At 42.8% G+C, this 26392-nt stretch overlaps 1 protein-coding gene across 3 annotated transcripts in view; it reads right to left on the bottom strand.

The window, feature by feature from the left end:
- LOC103281389 (BPI fold-containing family B member 4) overlaps positions 1-26084 on the bottom strand; it is a 50523-nt gene extending 24439 nt beyond the window's left edge. The window contains exons 1-7 of one of the 3 annotated variants that reach the window (XM_008122860.3): positions 24330-26084; positions 18523-18694; positions 17830-17951; positions 15269-15359; positions 13194-13295; positions 9916-10071; positions 8301-8367 (exon numbers count right to left, since the gene is read on the bottom strand). In XM_008122860.3, the coding sequence (XP_008121067.1) occupies positions 8301-8367; positions 9916-10071; positions 13194-13295; positions 15269-15359; positions 17830-17935 (522 nt within the window). In that variant the 5' untranslated portion in view covers positions 17936-17951; positions 18523-18694; positions 24330-26084. Of the gene's footprint in view, positions 1-8300; positions 8368-9915; positions 10072-13193; positions 13296-15268; positions 15360-17829; positions 17952-18522; positions 19221-24329 lie in introns of those variants that run through there. The other 2 variants (XM_016998291.2, XM_016998293.2) reach the window with 2 other exon arrangements.
- Positions 26085-26392: the final 308 nt, after the last annotated feature.

The raw sequence follows: 26392 nt of genomic DNA, 5'->3' as shown, positions 1-26392 counted from the left end.
CGTCCTCCTCTTCTGCAATTTTGCTTATCTCCCATTGCATCTGCTGTTCTTTAAATGCTAAGCTTTTTCCTCTCCAATCTACTTCAGGATTTGCTTGTTCGAGCCATGGTATCCCCAATATTACATGGTATGTGGCAATAGGGGCTATCACAAAGGATATTCTTCCTCCCCATTTGCCTATTTTGCATGGAACTCCCCGTAATTCCTTTGTAGATACTTCCCCAGCAGCGACTGATCCATCTAGCTGCGAAAATGCAATTGGGGAGTCAAGTGCCATCTGCTGGCATTTCAGCGCTCCTGCTAATTCTGGGGTTATAATGTTCCTAGAACACCCGCAGTCTACAAACGCCTTGCAGGTGGCCCGATTTTCTAGCCCCGAGAGGCAAATTGGTACTACTATCATGCGTTTGTCCCGACTCACCAATCTTTCCGAAGATTCTGGGGCCTGCACCTCCTCCTCCGCACGCCTCCCGGTTGCTGGCTTGGGCTTTGGGGCTTTTGGCGGCTCCCCCTTCCGGGCCCAGCATTCCGCTGCTCGGTGGCCCGTCTTCCCACATACAAAGCATCCCGGTTTAGGTTTGTCGTCGTCTCCTCTGGAGGGAATTCCCGGCCTCCCTCCGGGTCTTTCTTGCTTCCTCGTTTCTCCTCGACCTCTCGCCACCGGTCTTTGCTGGCCGCTGCTGCTCCTGAAGCGCTTTACTTGTGCCAGGGTAGATTCGACGCGCCCCGCTAGTTGAATCCATCCCTGGAGCGTCTCGGGGTCGTCTCTGTGCGCTGCCCAGCTGAAAATCTCGGGGCGTAGTCCCTCTTTAAATAGTTCCACTTTGGTTACTTCAGACCACTCCGGTACCCTTTCCGCGAGGTGGAGGAATTCCTCTGCGTACTCGGGCACCGTTTTGTCCCTCTGTTTTATTCCTTTCAGCTGGTCTCGAGCCCTCAATTGCTCTAGCCGGTCTCTGAACCGGTTCTCCAGTGCGGCGAGGAAGCGGGGCACTGACCTCAGGCATGGGTCGCGTCTGGCATGCAATTGCACATACCAGCTGGCTGCTCCTCGCTTTAGTGTGTTGCCGATGGCTCGAACCCTGCTTGCTTCGGAGGGAAATGTGTGTGCGTTGTCTTCCATGTATCCTCTAATGCTAATTAGAAAAAAGTTCAGTTCCTCTGATTCCCCTCCGTATTCCAGCTTAAGATCTTCCCTTCTAGGCATCCATTCTGCAGCCCTTTGATATTGTCTGGGCGGCATGGGGAAGGGTTGCATCAGGTTTCCTCGGGTGGCTCCTTGGAACACGCCGCGCCCCACTCCGGTGGTCATTCTACGCGGCTCCTGGAAGTCTGCCGCCGCTGTTGGCTCTTCTGCCCATCCGCATACTGGCCTAGCTGTAGCCCCCTCATCTCGCCTTTCCTCGTCGTACGGCACATCCTCCTCCTCTTCCTGGACCCCCCGCTCCTCTCCGCCTTCGTCTGCGAATCCACTGGACCCGATCCCTGGCCCCAGTGGCCTTTCCACCCCGACGCCCATTCGGGGGGTTGGGAGCTCTGTTGGAGACGGCGGCCTCAGGGTCCCCAGGGCTCGCTGACGCTCCACTTCTCGCGCCATGCTGCCCCGGAACTGCAGCTCCTGCCAGTATTCCTCATCTCCCTCGTCCCTTGCCGCCACGGGGCTCTGCGTTGACGCCCGCTGGCCCCTCTGGCTCCAATCTCCTTCTTTGCTTGGTTCTCTCTCGGCGCCATATCGGCTGGCCTCCTTCTGGAGATTCTCTTCCAATAATGGCACCAATCTCCCCACGGTTTCCGACAGCCTGGATAAATTAGTTTCCAGGATGGATAACCGCAGGGCCACGGTCTCCGGCATACTTCCTCCAGATCCCCAACTGGTTTCTGCAGCTGCAGAGACGCCTCTTCCGAGCCTGGGAATTCTCTGGGTCACGCCGTTCGGCTTGGGGTACCCCGTAGAGGAAGCTATGGCTTGCAGCGTCTCTTCTCTCTTCGGCCGGGCCCCTTGCAAAGGCCTCTCTGCCTCATTTGGGCTTTGATCTTCTTCCTCGCTCATTATCACTTCACTGCGAATTCCGCAGGAGGGTGAGAAATGGGATTCTCGACTTTAATGTCAGGCTTACTTCAAAGGACCAGTCTGAACGCAGATCAAAGACAGCTGCTCTCAAACACAATCTTTATTGAAGAATACATGACTTTGGAAAAGTCGAGAATGACCTAATGTTTACATACATCTAATTTTATCACTTCTGATGCAACGTAATATCACACGCAAATATCATCATCAAACCCCACCTTCTGGATCACATTTCCACCAAGGTTTCTATCCCCCCCACACTACAGCAATTATAATTGTTTATACTTTCACCCCTGAGTTCCCAGGCTCATTTTATCTTCTCCCGCCAGGTGCTCGCATGTTTATGTTATGAAGTCAGATTCAGGGCTTGGAAATTCAGCCCTGGAATCTGGCTGCATGACACCCTTCTACCAGGCAGGAAGACACTATTTTCCAAACAGATGGCCATCCAGCTTCTGCTTAAAAACCTCCAGAGAAGAAGACTCCCAAAGACTCCCAAACAGCATATTTCACTGCTGAAGAGCTATCACCTGCAGGAAGTTCTTCCCAATGTTTAGGAGAACATAGTTTGAATCCATATCCTAGTGTCTAGAGCAGAAGAAAACAAGCTTATCTCATCCTCAATATGATATGCTTTCAAATACTGAAACATGGCTATTATATCCCCTCTTAACCTTCTCTTCTCCAAGCTCAACATCTCCACCTCCTGGTTTCCAGGACTTGGCCCATTTCGTTCACCTCCTCTGGACACTTTCCAGCTGATCCATCTCCTTCTTGAATTGCTTTGCCCAGAACTGAACACAGGATTATTCCAGATGAGGTCTGGCCAATGCAGAATAATGTGGGACTAAGACTTCCCTTGACTAAGACTAAGACACCATATTTCTTATGGGTGAAGCCCAGAATCGCATTGGCTTCTTTAGATACCACATCAAAGTTCTGACTCATGTGGCCCACACTCTCTTTTACATAGACTATTTCCAAGTCAAGGGCAACCCATCCTATATCAGAGTGTCATGGAACCCAGTTACAGGGCTTTGGTAATTCAACCCTGTAACTGGGAGTCATAACATAAACAATCCCAGGAGCACCTGGCAGAAGAAGATAGAATATGCCTGGGAACTTGGGGCCGAAAGTATAAACAATTATAATTGGTCTAGTGTGTGAAAATGGTAGTAATGTGATATTGGGGGTGGGACTTGATGATGATATTTACGTGTGGTGTTACGTAGCATCAAAAGTTATAAAAATAGTTGTATGTAAACATTGGGTCATTCCTGACTTTTCCAAAGTCATGTGTTCTTCAATAAAGATTGGATTTGAGAGCAGCCATCTCTGATCTGCGTTCAGACTGATCCTTTGAAGTGAGCAGGACAATTAAGTCAGGAATCCAGTTCTCACCCTCCTGCAAATTTGCAGTGAAGTGATAATGAGCAGGGAAGGAGATCAAAGCCATGACGGAGCAAAGGGGCCTCCGCTGGGAGCTCTGCCGTTGGCAGAAGAGACATTGCAAGCCATAGCTTCCTCTACGGGGTACCCCAAGCCGGACGGCGTGACCCAGAGGATTCCCAGAGGGGGAAGAGGCGTTCCGGCGGCGGCAGAAACCAGCTGGGGATCTGGAGGAAGCATGCCGGAGACCGTGGCCCTGCGGTTATCCATCCTGGAAAGTCATTTATCCAGGCTGTCGGATACCGTGGGGAGAATAGTGCCAATATTGGAAGAGAATCTCCAAAAAGAGCACATCCGATATGGCGCCGAGAGAGAGCCAAGCAAAGGAGGCGATTGGAGTTCCCTCCAGAGGAGACGACAACAAACCTAAACCGGGATGCTTTGTATGTGGGAAGACGGGCCATCGAGCAGCAGAATGCTGGGCACGGAAGGGGGAGCCGCCAAAACCCTCAAAGCCCAAGCCAACAACCGGGAGGCGTGCGGAGGAGGAGGTGCGAGCCCCAGAATCTTCAGAAAAATTGGTGAGTCGGGACAAACGCATGATAGTAGTGCCAATCTGCCTCTCGGGGCTAGAGAATCGGGCCACCTGCAAGGCATTTGTGGATTGTGGTTGTTCCAGGAATATTATAACTCCAGAGTTAGCAGGAGCGTTGAAATGCCAGCAGATGGCGCTTGACTCCCCAATTGCGTTTTCGCAGCTAGACGGATCAGTTGCTACTGGGGAAGTATCTACAAAGGAAATACGGGAGGTCCCATGTAAAATAGGCAAATGGGAAGGAAGAATATCCTTTGTGATAGCCCCTATTGCCACATACCACGTAATATTAGGGATACCATGGCTCGAACAGGCAAATCCCGAAGTAGATTGGAGAGGAAAGAGCCTAGCATTTAAAGAACAGCAGACGCAATGGGAGATAAGCAAGATTGCAGAAGAGGAGGACGAGGGAGATGAAGAAGGTGAAATAGACCCACTGCTATTGCCACCTGAATACAGAGACTTTGTGGATGTGTTCAATCAGAAAGAGGCAAGTAAATTACCTCCCAAAAGGAATATAGAAGTAGAAATTGAAATAACCCCCGGAGCAAACTTACCAAAACCAAAAGTGTATCCCATGTCTGTGCAGGAGAAGGAGGAATTGAGGAAATACATTGATAAAAACCTGGCGCGGGGCTTCATTAAGCCATCCAATTCTCCTCTCGGGGCCCCAGTGTTATTCAGGAGAAAGAAAGACAACTCCCTAAGATTGTGCATTGATTATCGAAATTTAAATGCAATTACTAAGGACAATAAATACCCTATGCCCTTAGTAAAGGATTTAATTACCGTATTGAAAAAAGGGAGCATATTTACTAAACTTGATTTAATTGAAGCATATCATAAATTAAGGATCAAACCGGAGGATACTTGGAAAACTGCATTTTCCTGCGCATTCGGCCATTTTGAATATAAAATTTTACCTTTCGGATTAAAAAATGGAGGCGGGTGCTTTATGCAGCTTATAAATGAAATACTGCACCCATTGTTGTACAGAGGGGTATTCATATTTCTTGATGATATCTTGATTGTGACTGAAGATAAGGAAAAGCACGTGAAATTGGTCCGGGAAGTTTTGCAGAGACTAAGAGAAGCAAAGCTGTACGCAAAACTGTCCAAATGTGAATTTAATAAAACTCAAATTGACTTTCTGGGGTATCGGATATCTCCAGAAGGGTTAGCTATGGATCCAGCTAAAGTATCAGATGTAAAAGAATGGGGAGTGCCTCAAACAAGGAGGCAATTGCAATCGTTTCTGGGGTTTGCAAATTTTTATAGATCCTTCATAAAAGGCTTCGCGCAAATAACCGCACCCCTTACTGAACTTTTAAAAACAAAAGGGAAAGGAGAGACAGCAAAAGTAAAAGCTCCTGGCGCCAAACTAAGTTGGACGCCAGAATGCCAAAAGGCATTTGAAACCCTAAAAGAATGCTTCACAGAAGGACCCATTCTAAAACACCCCGATATCAGGAGCCCTTTCATAATCCATTGCGATGCCTCAGACTGTGCGTATGGGGCAGTACTATTGCAAAAGGATCAAAATGGGAACTTAAAACCCTGTGGATATTTGTCCCGGAAGTTCAGCGAAACTGAAAAATGTTGGCCGATATGGGAAAAAGAGGCACTAGCCATATTAAAAGCCTTAGAATGCTGGCGACACTTTCTCGAAGGAAGCGGAATCCCATTTGAAATTTGGTCTGACCATAAGAACCTCCAGTATTTAAAGTCCCCTCGAAAATTGTCCCCCAAACAGATTAGATGGGCACAATACTTCAGCAGGTTCGATTTCCAATTAAAGTTTTTTCAAGGGAAGCAGAATGTCTTGGCAGATGCTCTTTCACGCATGCCTCAACACGAAGGAATACCCACAGCAAAAGAGGGAACAATATTCTCTGACAAACAATGGGGCTTAGCTGTCAGAACAAGAGCACAAACCCAAAAGGAGAACACTGCTATGGTTGAACTCGACGGAAAAGATAATTGGGGAAACGAGCTGAAACAGTCTTATGAAGGAGACCAGTGGATCGCATCCAATGCAGAACAGGGGGAGCAGAAGGGGGGATTTTGGTTTGTGAACAAGAAACTGTATATCCCAGCAACATTAAGGATCAAGATTTTGCATCGTTTTCACAACAACCAGAGCGCTGGTCATACAGGAATTACAAAAACAACAAAAGCAATAGCAAAACATTGCTGGTGGCCAGGGATGAGGAAGGACATAAAAAATTATGTTGTTCAATGTGATGATTGTGCCAGAAATAAATCGAGAGGAGGGAAGCCAATGGGATTATTACAAACAGTAGCAGAACCTACCAGACCTTGGGAATGTGTAGCTATGGACTTTGTGGGGGAACTACCGGTTAGCAAAGGACATCGTTATATTTGGACAGTATTGGACCTGTTTTCTAAACAGGCCCACTTTATAGCACTGACGAAACTACCATCAGCCGAGAAACTAGCTGAATTATACATAAACCACATTTACAAACTGCATGGATGTCCCAGTAGAGTGGTCAGTGACAGAGGAGTACAATTCACAGCAAAATTTTGGGAAAAATTCCTGGAAATGCTGGGAGCAGAAAGGAGTTTAAGTTCTGCTTTTCACCCCATGACAAATGGGGCGGTAGAACGTACTCAGCAGACACTTGGGCAGTTCCTTCGAATGTACTCTAACATGAGACAAAATGACTGGTCTCGGTGGTTGGCTTTTGCAGAACTAGCTTTTAATTCGACTATACATTCAGCAACAAATAAAACCCCCTTTGAAGTAGTTTACGGGTATGAAATACAGCCTCTGCCCCAGCTGCCAAGATGGACAGAGAATGAGGGAACAGAGGCAGGGAAATGGAAAGCGCAAATGATGGAATGCTGGAGTCAAGTGACTGCATCCTTAAAAGAAGCACATAAAAAGTATAAAGTATTCGCAGACAGAAAGAGGGTGGAAGGTGATAAATTGGAGAAAGGAGATTTAGTGTGGCTAAGTACCCAAAACATCAAACTGGGGCTACCTTCGAAAAAATTGGGCCCTAAATATATTGGACCATTTAGAATACAGGGTGTTATCAACGAGGTGACTTTCCAGTTGGCATTGCCAAAAAGTTTAGGGAAAATACACCCTGTATTCCATCGTAGCTTACTGAAAAAATATATGGGTACTTTGGACAAAATGGACACATAGAATTATTGTTTTGTTTCAGGCTTGTGATGAAAGAAGAACCGAAGAGGAGGACGAAGAAAAGGAGGGCACCATGTCATGGAACCCAGTTACAGGGCTTTGGTAATTCAGCCCTGTAACTGGGAGTCATAACATAAACAATCCCAGGAGCACCTGGCAGAAGAAGATAGAATATGCCTGGGAACTTGGGGCCGAAAGTATAAACAATTATAATTGGTCTAGTGTGTGAAAATGGTAGTAATGTGATATTGGGGGTGGGACTTGATGATGATATTTACGTGTGGTGTTACGTAGCATCAAAAGTTATAAAAATAGTTGTATGTAAACATTGGGTCATTCCTGACTTTTCCAAAGTCATGTGTTCTTCAATAAAGATTGGATTTGAGAGCAGCCATCTCTGATCTGCGTTCAGACTGATCCTTTGAAGTGAGCAGGACATCAGAGCGTTTCATTTCTATTGGCCAAGTGTACTGTACATTTTTCCCTGTTATACATGGAACTCTCTGCCCCGGACTGTGGTGGAGGCTCCTTCTTTGGAGGCTTTTAAGCAGAGGCTGGATGGCCATCTGTCGGGGGTGCTTTGAATGCGATTTCCTGCTTCTTAGCGGGGGGTTGGACTGGATGGCCCATGAGGTCTCTTCCAACTTACTATTCTATGATTCTATGATTCTATTATTTCTGTCCCAGCTCTCTTATTTGTGAAGGTCCCTTTGGAGCCTGACCATGTTCTCTACCATATTGGCTTCTTTAGCTGCCACATCAAAGTTCTGGGTCATGTTCAGCTTGTGGCCTACACTCTCTTTCACATGGACTATTTTCAAGTCAAGGGCAACCCATCCTATATCAGAACATTTCATTTCTACTGGCCGAGTATACTGTACATTTCTCCCTGTTGTACATGCTATTATTTCTGTCCCAGATCTCTTATCTGTGAAGGTCCCTTTGGAGCCTGACCATATTGGAGCTCTCTCCCAATTTGGTGCTATCTGCAAATGTCATCAGCATGCCTTCTGTTCCATCTTTTGTGTACTAACATCTTCCCATCCCTTGCTGACAGACAGTTGTCTTACCTGCTGTTGTAAATCTGTCACAAGAGATTGCTGGAGAGGTGTTCTCAATAACGGTGGAAGCACACTGCTAAATGAAACGGTAAGCACAAGAAATGAAGTATTCCCTGAGCAAAGGAAGATCTCTAGATACCATATGGGTTATTTAAAAGATGGTATGTTAACTGCAATTCTGTGGTCAACTTTCATCAGAAGTGGTCTCTCTCGGTGTTTCTAGTTCTTTCAGTGATGGAAATTGACTCTTAAATTGCATTGGAAATACCTAGAGAAGTTACTTCTGATGGAAGTGGAAGGAAGCTGACCCTAGAATCATACTGGAGGAGTTTGGAAATGTCTAGAGAGGACATATTTTTTTCAATAACAAAGAGGGCAGTGGCAGCAACAAATATAGTATTCTGCACATAATCAAATGCACAAATTCTTAACCCACAAACATAGAAGAAGAACTATACATTCTTTTTATCGCCTCATAATTACCATCTGTTTTCTCAATGGATTATTGATCCCTGTGACTAATGGAACAAGTGTTTACTTATCAGACAAGGCAGAATAGATGCTTAGGTAAGGTAAAGATTTCCCCTGACGTTAAGTCCAGTCGTGTCCGACTCTGGGGGCTGGTGCTCATCTCCATTTCTAAGCCGAAGAGCCGGTGTTGTCCGTAGACACCTCCAAGGTCATGTGGCCAGCATGACTGCATGGAGCGCCGTTACCTTCCCGCCGGAGCGGTACCTATTGATCTACTCACATTTGCATGTTTTCGAACCTCTAGGTTGGCAGAAGAGCGGGATCTCTGTGTATCTTCCCAACATTGAACAGTTACAGAGTAATATTTTATTTATTTATTTATTTATTTACAGCATTTATATTCCGCCCTTCTCACCCTGAAGGGGATCACATTCCACATATAGGCAAACATTCAATGCCTTTTAACATAGAACAAAGACAAGACAAACATAGGCTCTGAGCGGGCCTCAAACACATGACCTCCTGGTCAAAGTGATTCATTGCAGTGATTCATTGCAGCTGTTCTCCAGCCTGCGCCACAGCCCAAGCCCAATATTGGTTGTGTTATTTTATGGAAGGCTTCCACTAATTGTGTTGCACTATAACTCCCTTCATCCACAGTCAGTGGGAGCTTGGGCCTTGCGATCTGACACATCTGACCAGGAGGTCATGAGTTTGAGGCCCGCTCGGAGCCTATGTTTGTCTTGTCTTTGTTCTATGTTAAAAGGCATTGAATGCTTGCCTATATGTGTAATGTGATCCGCCCTGAGTCCCCTTCGGGGTGAGAAGGGCGGAATATAAATGCTGTAAATAAATAATAAAAATCTGGAGGCCTCTAGCTATAGAAGGCTGTTGCGAAGTGCAGTCCTAATTGGTAACAGACAACCATTGGGGTCAATTTGGAAGGTTAATTATTCATACAACTTCAAGGGGAAATTGTACAGCCTCGAAGAGTAGCAAATAACAAAATGTTGTTGTTGTTATTGTTAAGGGTGAGCTAAAGATCTTCTCCAACTCTGAGGAATTCTGTAACGATTCCTGAATATTCCAAGAACGTAACGATCTTTGGTTCAGAACACAAAGTATATTTCATCAGAAAGAACCAAATACTTACTCGCCGTAGAGTTTGGTGTCAACGGCTTCAAATAGAATCGCACACTCAAAAACTTTCATATCCAATTCACTATCCAAAAAGTTTTCTAAACGATATATCAATCTAACATGCAAATCCACTGAAATAGAAAGTAAACCGGAGGGTCTTTTCAGGAGCCTAAAAAATACAAACACAAGGGTACACTCCTTTACAATGTGACCATATAGCTTTAAGACGTAGACATTTCATCAAATTTAATGTCAAACAGGAGAGAAGGAAATATCTTATATGAAGTAGCCTTCCATTTCCCTTCTGCACTGTGTCCTCAGTATCCTCGGTATCGATTGAAATCTACAATGCTTTTCATCTATATATATAAAAACGTAATGTGACATTTTACTATGGAGTAAACAACAAAACCACTGAACCCAATCACACCAAATTTGGCCACAAAAGACATAGTCATCCAAGTTATGTCTTTCAATAAAATAAAACCCTAGAAAAATAGTCCAAATTACAGAGGATGAGGAAGAGCCTTTCTCCCCTTAACTGCCAGTCAGAAAGGTAGGCTCCTCCCCCCCGCTGCCTTTAGGCCCCGCCCCCTTCACATCCTAGCAACTCCCTCAGTCAAAATGGTGCCCAGGGCACAGGCAGAGTGCACACTGCCTATAAAATACAGATTATCTGTTTTGAACTGAATTATATGGCAGTGTAGACTCAAGGCCCTTCCACACAGCTATATTACCCAGAATGCCAAGGCAGATAATCCAAAGTATCTGTTTGAACTGGATTATCTTGAGTCCACACTTCCATATAATCCAGTTCAGTGGGGATTTTGTACAGTTGTGTAGAAGGGGCCTCATATAATCCAGTTTTAAGCAGACAACATAAGATTATAAATATAATATGTAATAACTTCTGGGGTATAATTATAGAGAACAATATAATCTCTAAAACCAGGACAATACATAAAGAGCAACACTCTGAAAGCAGGGAAATTGGGAATTCCAGAAAGGAAATAATCAGGGCCAGCTAACACCTCCCAACAAAGGATTCCCCCAGGCAGGAAGCAGACAAGCTTTCAAGCTGCAAGGCCATTAAATGCTAATCAAGGTGGCTAATTGCAGCATTCATACCTGCCACACCAAGACTATTAATTGCTATTCAAACTGGCCAACCAAGGATTCCGCAAGGTAGAAAGCGGCCAGGCTTGCAAGCAGCAAGGCTATTCAGTGCTATTCAACCTGGCCAACCAAGATTTCCCCTAGGTGGAAAACCCCCAGGCTTTGAAGCCACGAGGCTACTCTGTCCCATTCAGCCTGGTCTAGCAAGGATGCCCTATGTAGAAAGCGGCCAGGCTTTTAAGCTGCAAGATTATTCAGTGCAGTTCAAGCTGGCCAAACAAGGATTCCCCTACTAAGGAAGTAGCCAGGCTTCACAGCGGCTCTTTGATTGAGGGTGCGACTCCAGCTACTCCAGAAAACGGCCAGGCTTTGAGGCTGCAAGGCTATTCACTGCTATTCCACCTGGCCAACAAATGATTCCCATAAGCCACAGCAACACGTGGCCGGGCACAGCTAGTATTCTTACAAGAAGAGACAGGAGAGTGTGCACTGGATTAATCAAAGGGAAATCGTCTTTTTGCTATAGGTTTTCCCATCAATATAGAATAACAAATCCCACAAGTTGTTAAGGACAAGTTGTTATACTTAAGAACCACAAGAATTTTTTGGAGAACTCTGTCTCTTGTATGCCCCTGAGCTTCTGCTCCTTTTTCACTCCAACTGCAAATTCCAATGAAGGACAAAGAGGAGGGGAATCCAAACTTGCAAATTACTCCTTGCACAAAACAACTTCTAACCAGTTTGCTTGAAAGATGGGTATCTATATTTTAAGAGATGAAGGTCTTGTCTAAGCTGATCAGTTATTTTGGGTCAGTCTGGAGCAGAAATGGTCAGGACTGGCCCTGGAGGCCATGGAGGTGTTTCCACGCTCCATGCCAAATTTGCAGAGGTCCAAAGCCCAGTTGGACCATCATAACTTCCCTGTTGCCAATGTTTCTGCTGGGCAACAGTGGAGCTATCCCAGAGCTTTGAACTGGCAACAAACAAGGCAACCAGTGAGGAGTGTTATTGATATCGAGCCACAATAACACATACACACATACATGAGCTAAGGGCTCAGAAATAAATATATGATCAAGACTAAACTATTCGCAGCTGTGAAGTCCTAAATTCTATCGCATATAACCTTTTAATATATTACATCTACTTTACGATTTTGTGTAACTTGTATTTTTCAACTGTGTACTGTATTTATTTCTTATATATGAAATGTACATATAAACTGCACCTCAGAATGTAACTTAAAAACAGCCATCCTTCTGTGACCCTGTTCAAAGAATCCCTGAGAATGGCAAAGACTGGGCAAATCCCTCTGGCTATTTCCCAAGACAGGTAATCCTCAGATTGATTCATTGTGTGTATGCAAAGATAGGAGACTTCCTTTGCTAGTGAGATAAACCCAAAATGATGCAGCAAGTGCTACAAAATCCCTTTGCAAACAAGTGAGGCTATTCTCTGCAAGCAAAGTCTTCAACCGTCAACAAGCCACATAGGTGTAGCAATGGTTATCAATTATTTTTATTGGGGCGTTATGCCTAAGGTCACAATGGATTATATCTTAAAAATAAATTAACAATCTTGGAAGGCTAATAAGAGTTTTTGGAGTTTAGTTTTGGGCCTGATTTGGGAGATAATTTGTTAAGATCCCTGGTATCCTTTACACCCATTGGTATGCAATAGAAGAGGCCTCATGGGCCATCCAGCTCAATCTCCTGCCAAGAAGCAGGATACTATACAGACTAGTAAAATACATTAAAGGCTATGACTTACATCCTTTTTCAGTGACAAGATATGTTTGTTTTGCTGTCGGAAAAAGTGTTGAAGTGGGAATGATTGTATATAGAATTGTTTAAATGTAATTGAGTTATAGTGTTGCAATGTGAACTGGAGATTGCATCATGCACTGTCTGCTGTCCACTATGCGAGTGTGTAAAGAGTTAACTGTGTATTGCATCAGACAGCAGAGGTGGTTATAAATAGCTCCTTGTGTTATCTCTCTGCTCTCTGCCTCTCTGCACTCTGTCTGTATATATTGTCTTGATAGTTATCCGTTTGTTAGTAAACTTTTTGTAGATAGCCAAACAGGCTTCAGCCTCGTTATTGGTGCTAGTGATTCTTCGTTGATCTTCCGCTGCATTTGTGTTTATCCAAACCGCGCAGATTGCCAATACTCACGCATCGCCAGTGATGATCAGATTAATATACAGGTTCACCTCTGCTGCCCCGTCGAGCAAGACCACCTTAACAGCCGGAAGATTGACATTCACAATGCTAAGCCTGAAAAGGGGGATTAAAGGAAGTGAGAACAGGGATGCATTCAGGCAACTTTAAATAATTTAACATATCTAATTTTTGTAATATTATTTTGTGGCTTAAAGTCCAATAATGTAACACAGGTAAAGTGGGGGGAAAGTCCAAGATTAAATCCTTAATGCGCATCAGCACAGTGTAATATAAACTGCATCACATGGTGAAATGGGTTCCACAGAATGCAAATCCATGTGTAGACACATGAATGCCTTGAAATGGATCATGTCTCAAAATGGATTGTAGCTTTGTATTAAACAGCTCCACTCAGAAGTTACTTTTCTGTTGTTCGCAACATTGCTCAGAGCATTTTACCTAATATGGTTGTGTTGTTGATCAAGACATTCTACATAATCCCAACACCATTGTGTTATTGCTCAAGATATTTTACATAATCCCAAAGCAATATTGTCTACAACATTTTTCATAATTCCAATGCCATCACAGGGAACATTTATGTATATAATAAAAGTCAGTGTTTGTATGTGTTTGGAAGCTTTCTGATTGACTGCCACTTCCGCAGGCCACTATGACCGCCAAGAAGGACGGACCTGGACCAAACTTGCCACACATAACCCATTTTACGTCCTGGTGCCGTTTGGGGATGATGGGCCATAGATGATGAGATTTGCAGTACTTTCAATCGCTTTGGCTCCCACAGACCACTGCGATGCCCACCAGTCACAGAACTGGACCAAACATGGCACACAGAACCCCCATGACCCACTTTATACCCTGGTGCAGTTTGGGGGAGGATAGACCACGGATGATGGAAGTTGCAATACCTTCACTCACTTCTTGAGACCACTGTAACTGTCAGGAATGATAGAACTGAACCAAACTTAACACATATATCCCAAATGACACACTTTACATGCTGCAGCAGTTTAGCGGAGGATGGACCAAGGATTATGGGATTTGCAGTACCTTCATCCAGTTCACCTCCCATAGACCACTGTGATGCCCATGAATGACGAAACTGTACCAAACTTGACACGCAGGTGAAGGGTGGCCCACTTTACATCTTGATGCAGTTTGGGGGAGGAGGGACCATGGATGATGGGACTTTCAGTATCTTCACTCACTTCCCGGGACCACTGTGACCCCCACCAATGACTGATCAAGACCAAACTTTGCACATAGAGCCACCATGACCCACTCTACATCTTGGCACTGTTTGCATGGGATGGAACATGGATGATGGTACTTGCAATACCTTCACTCACTTCCTGAGAGCACTGTGACTCCCACCAATAATGAATAAGGACCTAACTTGGTACACAAAGCCCTCATCACCCATTCCACATCTTGGTGAGGTTTGGAAGAGCTTGGACCATGGATGATGGGACTTGCAGTATGTTCACTTACTTCCTGAGACCACTGTCACCCCCACCAATGCCTCATCAAGACTTGACACAGAGAACACTCATGACTCACTCTACACCCAGGTGCGGTTTGGAGGACGATGGACCCTGGACGATGGGACTTGCAATACCTTCACTCACTTTCTGAGAGCACTGCGGCCCACACAAATGACTGACAAGACCAAAACTTGGTACATAGAGCCCCTGTGACCTACTCTATATCATGGTGCTGTTGGGAGGGGGATGGACACTGGACGATGGGACTTGCATATGGGAGTTGGAGTTCACCCACACCCACTGAACCCAGCTGACATTGGATATAGACTACACTTGGAACACAGGCAAACAATGCCTTTCTCAAATGACCCGGGCACCGCCGGATCCCCAAGATAGTTTTAAATAACCCCAATATCATTGCATTATTCCTCACAACATTCTAGGTAATCCCAACATCATTGTGTCTTTGCTGGTAACTTTTTGTATAATCCCAATACCAGGCATTGCTAGTGTACAAAAGTGGTCTTTAAAGACATCAAGCATAAAACATCCACATTGCAAATCTCTGTTTCTGCTGCTTACCCAACAACATTGCCATACTTGATGTCAAGAAGTGTAAGGCCTTTCAGGTGATTCGCTAGAAGATCGTCTTGGGTTAAAGTCTCTTTAAAGGCTGAAACATACAAATAATATCAGTGAGACTATGGGAAGGAGATGGATTCTGCATCCATGGATTCCATTATGCGCTAATTTAAAAAAATTCAAAAAAATCCTAAAAGCAAATTATAATTTTGCCATTTCACATAAAGAATGTTGTTTTTCTATACCTCTGTATTTAATGGGACTGAAGCATCCATAGATTTTAGTAACAATTCCTGGAACCAAACCCCAGCATTGCTTTCGGTGATATCCTTTGAAACATCCTAGTTCAATTTATCTCCCATTGCTTATAAAGCAGAAGTATCTTTGGATAGGGATCTGGCTGTCTTGTCTTACTTCAGCTGATTCATAAGCATTCTGCGAGAATTCAAATGGGTTGTTGTGTGTTTTCCAGGCGGTATGGCCATGTTCCAGAAGTATTCTCTCCTGATATTTCACCAAGATTTATGGCAGGCAACCTCTCAGGATGCCTGCCATAGATGTAGGTGAAACGCCAGGAAAGAATACTTCTGGAACATGGCCATACCGCCCGGAAAACACACAACAACCCTGTGATTCCGGCCATGAAAGCCTTCAACAACACGAGGATTCAAATGTTTCCCAAAACTGTCCATGGAATCATCCACACAGATCATTGAATGCAGTTTGGAACTAGCTTCAAATTGAAGCTAGTTCCATGCGATTTGAATGCGATTTCCTGCTTCTTGGCAGGGGGTTGGACTAGATGGCCCATGAGGTCTCTTCCAACTCTACTATTCTATGATATATGTCTATGATTGAGGTGGCTAAATGATACATTCCACCAAAGCCTCTCAATGCAGCGCAAGCCCTAAATCTAAACCACATCAGAGGGCAAAATCAGCTCTCCAGATTGTGAAGCACACTGTAGAGACAAGAGTTGTGCATGGAATTCGTTTCTTTCATGTCTTCTGTTTCTTCAGGAGCACGAAATAGGAAGCACCCTCCTCACACAAGAATCTGCTTGACAAGAAAGCCTGCTTTCATCTGCTCAGCTGTGTTTGTGTGCCCAGATGAATCACAAATTTACTGGCCCATGTAGACACGACCCTAGTTTTCACTTAAACCACTCTACCATGCTAGCTCACATTTCTTTATAGTCAAGAACTAGGGGTCTATCAAAGCTAATTCAAGTAAATATGTTCTTTGGAAGTTAAAGGTCATAGAAATAAATCTTGATATTTGTTTCTCTCCATTCCGGATCAGTTCCATTAAAAAGCTATATTGCCATGGATGAAAGCCAAAGGGAGAAGGCTTTATCAAAATGAATAATAGAATAATAGAATCATGGAGTTAGAAGAGACCTCATGGGCCATTCAGTCCAATCCCATTCTGCCAAGAAGCAGGAAAATTGCATTCAAAGCACCCCCAACAGAGCAACATGATGCAATTTTACATTTTGTTGAACTATAAAGTGTGGTGGTGAGAACACTTGAAGAACTAAAAGAAAGCCCTCTGTACAACAGACTTCTTCCCAAGATGGACACCTTCTTTTAGCTGTTCTAAATGTTGAATTTGTATCAATCATACACATTTTAAGAAAGCTTCTGTCATCATCCCTTCAGCTTAGCAAAACATTACAAAGAGTAGATATGGACAGCCGAACACCTCCCAGAACTTGCCTCCTTGCCTTGGAAAGAGAGAGCGTGGTGTGCAGGCCCAGAAAGTGAGCGCACCTTAGCCCCAGATAACCCAGTGATAGGGACATCTTAGGGTTGTCATAAATCCATATCATCTCAAGGGGGTGACAAAACATGCCTCCCCAGACCTTACAAGGACCACCAAAGACACCCCAAAACCCTAAAGCCTCCCCACACCCTACAAGGAGCCCCTGAATGCACTCCCTGAAAATATTTATACCTCCCATACATTACAAGAAGCCTCCAAACCACACATGCCTCCACATTAGGATCCCGCAAAACACTACAAAGCCCAACATGCCTCCACATACATCACAAGGATCTTCAAGCACGTCTCCCCAAACCCTCATGCCTCCCCACACCTTATGGGGACCCCAAAAAATATTCCCCTGACCCCCTCATGCTTCCCCAAACTTTACAAGAATCCTCTAGCATCCCATGCTTCCACAGAAGGAAGAACCCCCAAATACACCTCAAACCCCTCCTGCCTCCCACACATTGCAAGACTTCTAAACATACCACCCAACCACAGATGCCTCCACGCAAAGACCCACAAACACACTGTCATCCCCTTCATGTCTCTCTACTTCTTAGAACATATGTGTCAAACTCACAGCTTGTGTTTATGCCTTACACCTCATGCCCTACCGGCACTTTACAACAGGCATGGGCAGGTCTTTTGGACTTCAACAACCATACCACTTCTGAGCCCTTTTTCATGCCTCCCAAATTTCTCTTGCGTGCAACAGGTGGACAATGGAAGGATTGGTAACGCTCTTAGGATGGACATTTTTCCACCCTCCATAACCCAAAGGGCTTTCTTACCTTGAGACATTTCGTCATCAGATAAAGCAACACTAATGCCCGGAATTGTTCCATCAGCAGGACTCAATAGGCCACAGAAGGCTAGAACTCCCAGGATCTTCCACATCTTCTTGTTCTCAGAACTAAATGAGAAAAAATATAGTTTTGAGCAATGTGACTAAAGTGGTTTCAAGCATTGCAGATCTCCTGGAGGAGTTTCCCAATAGATGATCATTGTAAGTAAGTAAGTAAGTAAGTAAGTAAATGAACAAATGATATAAATCAGTCAATCCATAACCTTAACCCTTCTCCATCCTACTAAAGGTTGAGGATGGATCTAAACCAGGCATGGGCAAACTTGGGCCCTCCAGGTGTTTTGGACTTCAACTCCCACAATTCCTAACAGCCTACCAGCTGTTAGGAATTGTGGGAGTTGAAGTCCGAAACACCTGGAAGGCCCAAGTTTGCCCATGCCTGATCTAAACTGAAGAACTAATGCAGTTTGAAGCCACTTTAATTGGAATGGCTCAATGCTAAGGAATCCTGGAAGTTGCAGGGATAAAAAATTTGGCAGCGAAGGCAAAAGACCTTGTGAAACTACACCTCTCAGGCTTCCACAGTCTAGATGCACCCTGCTTTACCATGTTTACCATGAGTCTATAGACTGTAAAAATTGGACTTGCACCTCATCACAAGAGTCAAATTAGAGCTTACCAAACCTTCCTGAAGAATGATTAGTGGCAGGATTAGAAGCACAACGGTTCTTCAAGGCTCTTCTCCTTTTTCTGCTTGACTGACATCAATTTAACCACCTTTTTATAGCTCAAAGAATGAGAAAAAAATGTGCAAATTGTTGAGCTGAGCAAGGGAGTGTGTGTTAACAATCCTGCAAAATAATCAGATAAATGCAAAGCTTAGATTCCTTCTTGACCAGCAGGCTGTTCCTTAATACTCTTGAATGCACCACGAAGCTGGATACCTGGGTTTCATTGGCAGGAAGTTTCCTGAAAACCTAAGGCTACACATTTAATTTTTGATTTGATTATTGTGAATATGATTGGAAAATCCTCTCTAGAAATTTCTAGGTCATAGAATCATAGAGTAGACCACATGGGACATCTAGTCCAACCCCTTGCCATGCAGGAAAAGCACAATCAAAGCCCTCCTGACAAATGGCCATCTAACTTATGTTTAGAAGCCTCCAAATAAGGAGATTCCACTGGACTATCATTTGAACCATGGCTCCACTGAGTCCTCATTTCCAGGGCAGCAGAAAACAAGCCTGCTTCCTTTTCCTTAGAACATATATAAACATGGCTCTCAAGTCTCCTCTCAACCTTCTCTTCTGCAGACTAAACAGAACCAACTCTTTAAAAAGCTCCTCATAGGGATTTATGGTCTCCTTTTAGTTGCCCTCCCCTGGACACCTTTCAGCTTGGAGTCAATATGTCTCTTGACTTGTGAAGCCCAAAACTGGACCTCCAAGTGAGGTCTGACCAAAGCAGAACAAAGGGGTTTCCAACGAGGTAGACACTACACTCCTTTTAATGCAGCCTGGAATCACATTGGTTTTTTTTAGTTGTCACATTGCATGGTTGACTCCAGCTTGCGTTCTACTAAGACTCCAAGCCACAGATGCAGGTGAAATGTCAGGAGAAATTGCTGCTGGAACATGTCCATACAGCCTGAAAATTTCACAGCAACCAATGATTCATGCCATGAAAGCCTTTGACAACACATTGAACATCTCTACGAGGAGAAAATGTTCCAAGACACATGGAGATTGGCTTTCTCACACCCTGGACATCTTTCCACAGATAGATAGATAGATAGATAGATAGATAGATAGATAGATAGATAGATAGATGATAGATAGATACATAGATAGATGATAGATAGATAGATAGATAGATGATAGATAGATAGATAGATAGATGATAGATAGATAGATAGATAGGTGATAGATAGATAGATAGATAGATAGATAGATAGATAGATAGATAGATGATAGATAGATAGATAGATGATAGATAGATAGATAGATAGATGATAGATAGATAGATAGATAGATAGATAGATGATAGATAGATAGATACATAGATAGATGATAGATAGATAGATAGATGATAGATAGATAGATAGATAGATAGATAGATAGATAGATAGATAGATGATAGATAGATAGATACTCCACTTGCTTCACTGCCAACAGAACCTCTGAAGATGCTTGCCACCGATGCAGGCGAAATGTCAGGCGAAAATTCTGCTGGAACATGAGTCGGGTTGTGGCACAGCTGGCTAGTAACCAACTGCAATAAATCACCACTGACTGAGAGGTCATGAGTTCAAATCCAAGGTCAGGTTAAGCCTCCGACCATTAAATAGCCCAGCTTGCTGTTTACCTAAGCAGCCTGAAAGACAGTTGCATCTGTCAAGTAGGAAATTTAGGGACGCTTTATGCGGGAGGCTATTTTAGCTAATTTACAACACCATAAATCTGCCAGCAGCACGCGGAATAGAATGAGGAAGTACAGTACTCGGTGTCACTCGTGGATAATGAAGCAACAGCTCCCCCTGTGGCCGGAATCGAGCATACCCTCATGAAGCTGGAAATGTTAAATTGCCTCTGTGTGTGTCTATGCAATATGTTGTTTGTCTGATGGTATTGAATGTTTGCCATGCATATGTTCATTGTAATCCGCCCTAAATCCCCTTTGGGGTGAGAAAGAAGAGCGGAATATAAATACTGTAAATAAATAAATAAACATGGCCATACAGCCCTAAAAACTCACAGCAACCCACTCCAAGACCTCTTTCACGTGTTCTTTTTTCAAGCCAAGTGTCACCTGTCTTGTACCTCTACATTTCATGTTTTTCTGCCTAAGCAAAGTATCCTGCATTTCTCCTTGTTGAAATTCATTTTGTTAGTTTCCACCAATCACTTCTCTAATCTGTTGAGGTCATTTTGAATCCTGATCCTGTCCTCTGGATTATTAGCTCTTCCAATTTGGTGTCATCTCCAAATGTGATAAGCAGGCCCTCTAAACCTTCATGCCAATCATGAATAATGATGTTGAATGGAACTGAGCCCAGGACTGGACCCTGCAGCACTGGAAGTTGAACACTGTCATAAGATACATGGGTTCAAGTCACAGATCCCACGGTCAAACCACTCTGACCATTAAGACGTTCTTTCTAATGTTAATATAGAATTATTTTCCCTGCATTTGTATCCATTGCTCTGTGTCTTACTTGGTTGTCAGCCTTCTCCTGACAACCTTCTCCTGCCAACAGTGCAGAGGCAATGACTGTGCGTGCCTTTACAAAATGTTCAATTGTGCAGAAAACAATAGTGTTCCGTTATCAAAGCTTTATCCGTATTGGGAGGAACTATTCAAAGAGGGACACAATGCTATGATACTCAGATAAGGTGACCTGCTCCCTTTCTTCTCCTGGTGTCACCAAACAGGAGCCCACAAGTTTCCTGCCAATTTCTCCCAAGACGAGGGGCACCTCGACATCAAACACTTAGGTCAGCTTCCAACAGCCACAGAAGAAAGCCGTTTTGCAGATTTTCAGATTACACAGGAAATCAAGGAACTGGTTTGAAACCCGGATGGTGGTGACACTAACCACAGAAGCTGAGATGTTATCCATATTCTTGCTCAGCTCTGGAAACCCATTGAACGCCCTTAAGCAAGTCACACACTCTCAGCCCCAGGAAACCTTGTGATAGGTTGGTTCACCGTAGTGTCCCTTGAAGGCTCTTTTACTTCTAATTTATTATTGTCCCTTGAATTTTTGTCCACCAGTCCTGTCCTGAAATTTCTATTGCACAATTCCTTTCTCCTCTGAGTTTCAGTACCCATTACTGTTCGGACTATTGGCTACTGATGGTGCTGTTTTTATGTTATTGTCTTCTTGTAATGTCGTTGATTTTTTTGAGATATGTTTTAACATGTGTTTGGTTTTAATCTGTGTTGGATCGGACTTGTCCCCATGTAAGCCGCCCAGAGTCCCTTCGGGGAGATGGAGGTGGAAAATAAAAATAAAGTTATTATTGTATATATATATATGTATGTGTGTGTGTGTGTGTGTGTGTGTGTGTGTGTGTGTGTGTATATATATATATATATATAAAAGGGTAATGAAATTTTGGCCTAGGACAAAGAATCTATGATTCTATGATTCTATGATAAAACAACAAAACTACACATCCCAGAAACACTAAACTTGGCAGCACAACCCCTCATCCATGCCTCTACGTTCAAACAACAAAAAGAAAAGAAAAATATTGTCCTAATTAGAGGGAGAGGAATAATTGTTTTTATCAAATTGCTGCCAGTTAGAAGGCTAAGCTCCGCCCACTTGGTCTCCTAGCAACCCACTCAGCCTAGGGGACAGGCCTCACTTAGGCCTCTTCCACACTGCCTATAAAATACAGATTATCAGATTTTAACTGGATTATATGGTAGTGTAGACTCAAGGCCCTTCCACACAGCTATATAACCCATTTATAATTTTATGTTATCTGCTTTGAACTGGATTATCTTGACTCCACACTGCCATATAATCCACTTCAGTGTGCATTTTATCCAGCTGTGTAGAAAGAGCCTCATATAATCCATTTCTAAGCAGATAATATAAGATTATAAATATACAGTACAGTTTCACTTATCCAACATAAACAGGCCGTCAGAATGTTGGATAAGTGAATATGTTGGATAATAAGCAGGGATTCAGGAAAAGCAGATTAAACATCAAATTAGGTAATCATTATACAAATTAAGCACCAAAACATCATGTTATACAACAAATTTAACACAAAAAGTAGTTCCATGCGCAGTAATGCTATGTAGTAATTACTATATTTAAAAATTTACCACCAAAATATCATAATGAATTTAAAACACTGACTACAAAAACATTGACTACTAAAAGGCAGACTGCATTGGATAATCCAGAACATTGGAGAAGCAAATGTTGGATAAGTGAGATTCTACTGTAATATGAAATAATTACTGTGGTAGAATAATACAGAACAATATAATCTCTAAAATCTCTAAATTATTTCCTGCATCAAAAGTAATATAGTGTTTGGATCAAGGGAAATAACTACCATTCCATATTGCTTTGGTTCACCATCACCTAGAATATTATTTCTAGTTCTCAACATCACCGTTTCAGAGACATCAACAAGTGCATAGCTTCTTTATGTAGGAAAAGGCAATGAGATGAAATGAGAGCTTTAAATATCTGAAGAGTGTTGCCATTTGTAGAGGGCTGTACCCAAACCACTGGATTCAAATTACAAGAAAGGAGACTGGTTAAACATCTGGAAGCTGTGGGGTGTCTAAGAGGTAATGGTCAGTGGAAGATAGTGTTTGAAGGTGTTTGATTAGAGCACGAGTGGGCACATATTAAAGATGCTTTTGCTGCAGATTCTTGCAGTAGCAAGTGGTTGGACTAGATAGGAGGTCCATTCCATTTTTATAGATTTGCACATTTGGATGGGATCTGCACATTTTATATAATCCCGTCCTCCTGCCACTGCAAGGAAACCATGGTTTAGAACAGTGGTTCTCAACCTGTGGGTCCCCAGGTGTTTTAGCCTACAACTCAATTATGTAAGTTTTAAATGTATACTCTTAATTTTATTGTAATTTTTAATCTTGAAGGATTTTTAAATCTGATGTAAACTGTTTTTTGATGTATATGTTTATATTGTAAGCCGCTCTGAGTCCCCTGATGGGTGAGAAGGGCGGCGTAGAAGTGATGTAATAAATAAATAAAACCAGGACAGTAAATAAAGAGCAACACTCTGAAAGCAGGGAAATTGGGGATTCCACAAAGGAAACAATCAGGGCCAGCTAACACCTCCCAAGAAAGGATTCTTCCAGAAAGGAAGCTGAGAAGGGAGTGAAGCAGTGTGTATTACCAAAGTCATTATTATTACTATCATTACTATTATTATTATTATTATTATTATTATTATTATTATTATTATTATGTTGCTGTGAACCGTGAAAATGAATACAATGTCAGTTCTAGTAAAGAAGAATTCCTTTGACTATAGAAACTGTTATCTTGGACACTGAATATCTTTACTACAATTGGCATTGGCCCAAGATTCTGTCTCTTTATGTCTGTTCTTTACTCCTGATATCGTATACTTTGTGAGATTATGACATGGATATTGTACTTTTGTTTATGATATCCTGAAAGCAATTTTGTTATATGCAATATAGTTTGAAGAGAATTATTTTAATATAGAGTTGTAGAAACCTGATTTGTATTACATTTCTTGGGATTTTTACAAGAGTGTATATACACATACATTATTGTTCTGTATTATTATAGATATTTGTGCATTATCAGCTAGATCAAGGAGAGTCACAACCCCATGCTATTCTGCTATGGTCAGATCTCACCTGGAATAAGATATTGGATATTATCAAACATGCTTTTTAATCTGTCTTTGACATCGTAGCCACAATTTGTAGAAGAGCCATAAATCATACCTGTGTAGTACTAAAGGTAACACAAGAAACTTCAGTCTTCATCCGTCTCTGTTTTCTCCAGGTGCCTTGGAAATATATTATTTAATCTGCAATGAGGTGGACAAGCACTTTATACTTGCTGCAGCCCATTGTGGGCTGAGCGTCCCAGAAGGGAAGCAAACCTTCACCCTTTCCTTCCCAACTGCAAATACAAAATTGAGCTTTTCTCTCCCTTGAGAGCACGGTAACCGTCATGACTCAATCCTGGGAGATGTAGCTTCACAAAGTTGCGAGCCCTCTCTAGCAAAGAGTACCCATGCTTTACCAAACTAGAACTCCCTCATTTCATAGCATTGAGCCATATCAGTTAAAGTGGGTTCAAACTGATCCCTGGGAGTTGTAGTTTAACGGAGCACCATATCTCTTCGGTAGAGAAAGCTAAAGCCCTTGTGAAACTATAACTCATGGGTTTCATAGCATTGAGCCATCACAGTCTTTGGTAGAAGAGTGGTGTCAAACTGTTATCAAAAACGGAGAATCCCAAAAGGACGGCAATATTTGTGGCCTCAGGGATTTTATAGTCTATAGATGAACTTGGTCATGAATATGTTTTAAACTTTATAAAGTATTAAAAATGTTCTTTTATTTTATTCTTAGCAGGACAGAATATATCACAGAACAACAGATAAAGAAAGTAGACACACAGACTCAACATTCACACACATATAAGCATTCACTCCTCATCATTAATATATTACCATCTCTTCTTCCTTCTCCTGGAAAAGAGACCCCAAAGTAAACAATATTGCATTCCTAGCAAATTTGCCATTCTGCAAATATACCATCTTCCTCCATCCCTTAGAGAAAAAGGCAGGTGACTCCTCCGGCCTGCCACAGTTTTTGGAATAGTAAAGTGTCTCTTATATAGCAACATTTCTGTTGATGTTGTTCTGAAAGATGTAAATAAATGATAGGGAGCTAAAACATCCTGACTCCATCAGTTCCTGGACAGATGTTGACTTTTCTTCTTTAAGTGATAGTTGGTTTTCCTTCTCAACCAGCCTTCTTTGACTTCCTTCTTAACATCAGGAACCTTGCAGACACTTCCTTACTTAAAAGAACCATTGTCTTTGGTAATGCAAACATGTTGTTTTCCACCCAGAGTTAATCATTTGTCTCTGGTCATCAGTGTCAGCATTTCAGCAGTTCTCATCTGCAACTTTTAATTACAGTTCATGAATTTTTCCTTTTGTAGTTTTCCAGGCTTCATTTCTTAGGATGGCATCTTTAGCTTCTATATAAACCCCAAGCATACACCTTTCATACAATTTCATTCAAACCACACATCATATTTACCACCACCCCTTTCCCCCAGAAGCCAGGTCCAGCTAACTTCCTCAGATCCACAGTTGCACAAGCATACACTTACACACACCAAGGGTGAACACAAGGCAAATTCCATCATCCCTTCAAGCAGCAGGTGTAATGCCCTCACAATACCTCCATTCACCCAACAATAAATTAATCTCTCGGCATAGAAAAAGGTCATGGAATTATCCAATTCCTGAACCTTGTTTCTTCCTGGGAATCCACTCAAGCACACCAACACCCATTGCCACTCCTTGTCTCATCTAGGCTGGCACAATTAGCACCTATCTACCTAAACCCAATCAGCACCTGCAGCACTAAAAGTCTATTGTTTTGAATAGTTGTCAAACTCCTATAAATGCCTCTGTATGTATTCATTGCCTTTATGTCTGATTTGAGAGCACAGATGCATCTGACATTCACTTTTGGCCAAACCGAATAGTCTCTGTTCTTTGCCTTCATCTTGTTTGCGTCTGATTTGAAACTTCAGAGCCTAGGCACACCAGGAACCTGAACCCATCAAATAACAGAAGCTGAAATCACATAATAAAAGTGCATGAAATTAGCAGTGTAGTAGATGCACTTTTTGCAGCTGAGTATAGTGATGATTGGTGTGTAAATTCTTCTGGGGTTTTTTTTGAGACTTTCTCTATTCTCCCCAAAGACTGGCAATGAGGAGTCATTTTGTGGCTATGCAATGCCAGATCTCAGAGGAA

This window comes from Anolis carolinensis, chromosome 4, assembly GCF_035594765.1.
Source record: "Anolis carolinensis isolate JA03-04 chromosome 4, rAnoCar3.1.pri, whole genome shotgun sequence".
Lineage (NCBI taxonomy): Eukaryota > Metazoa > Chordata > Lepidosauria > Squamata > Dactyloidae > Anolis > Anolis carolinensis.
The sequence above is the reverse complement of the archived record's forward strand: the minus strand, read 5'-3'. Positions and strand labels throughout refer to the sequence as shown.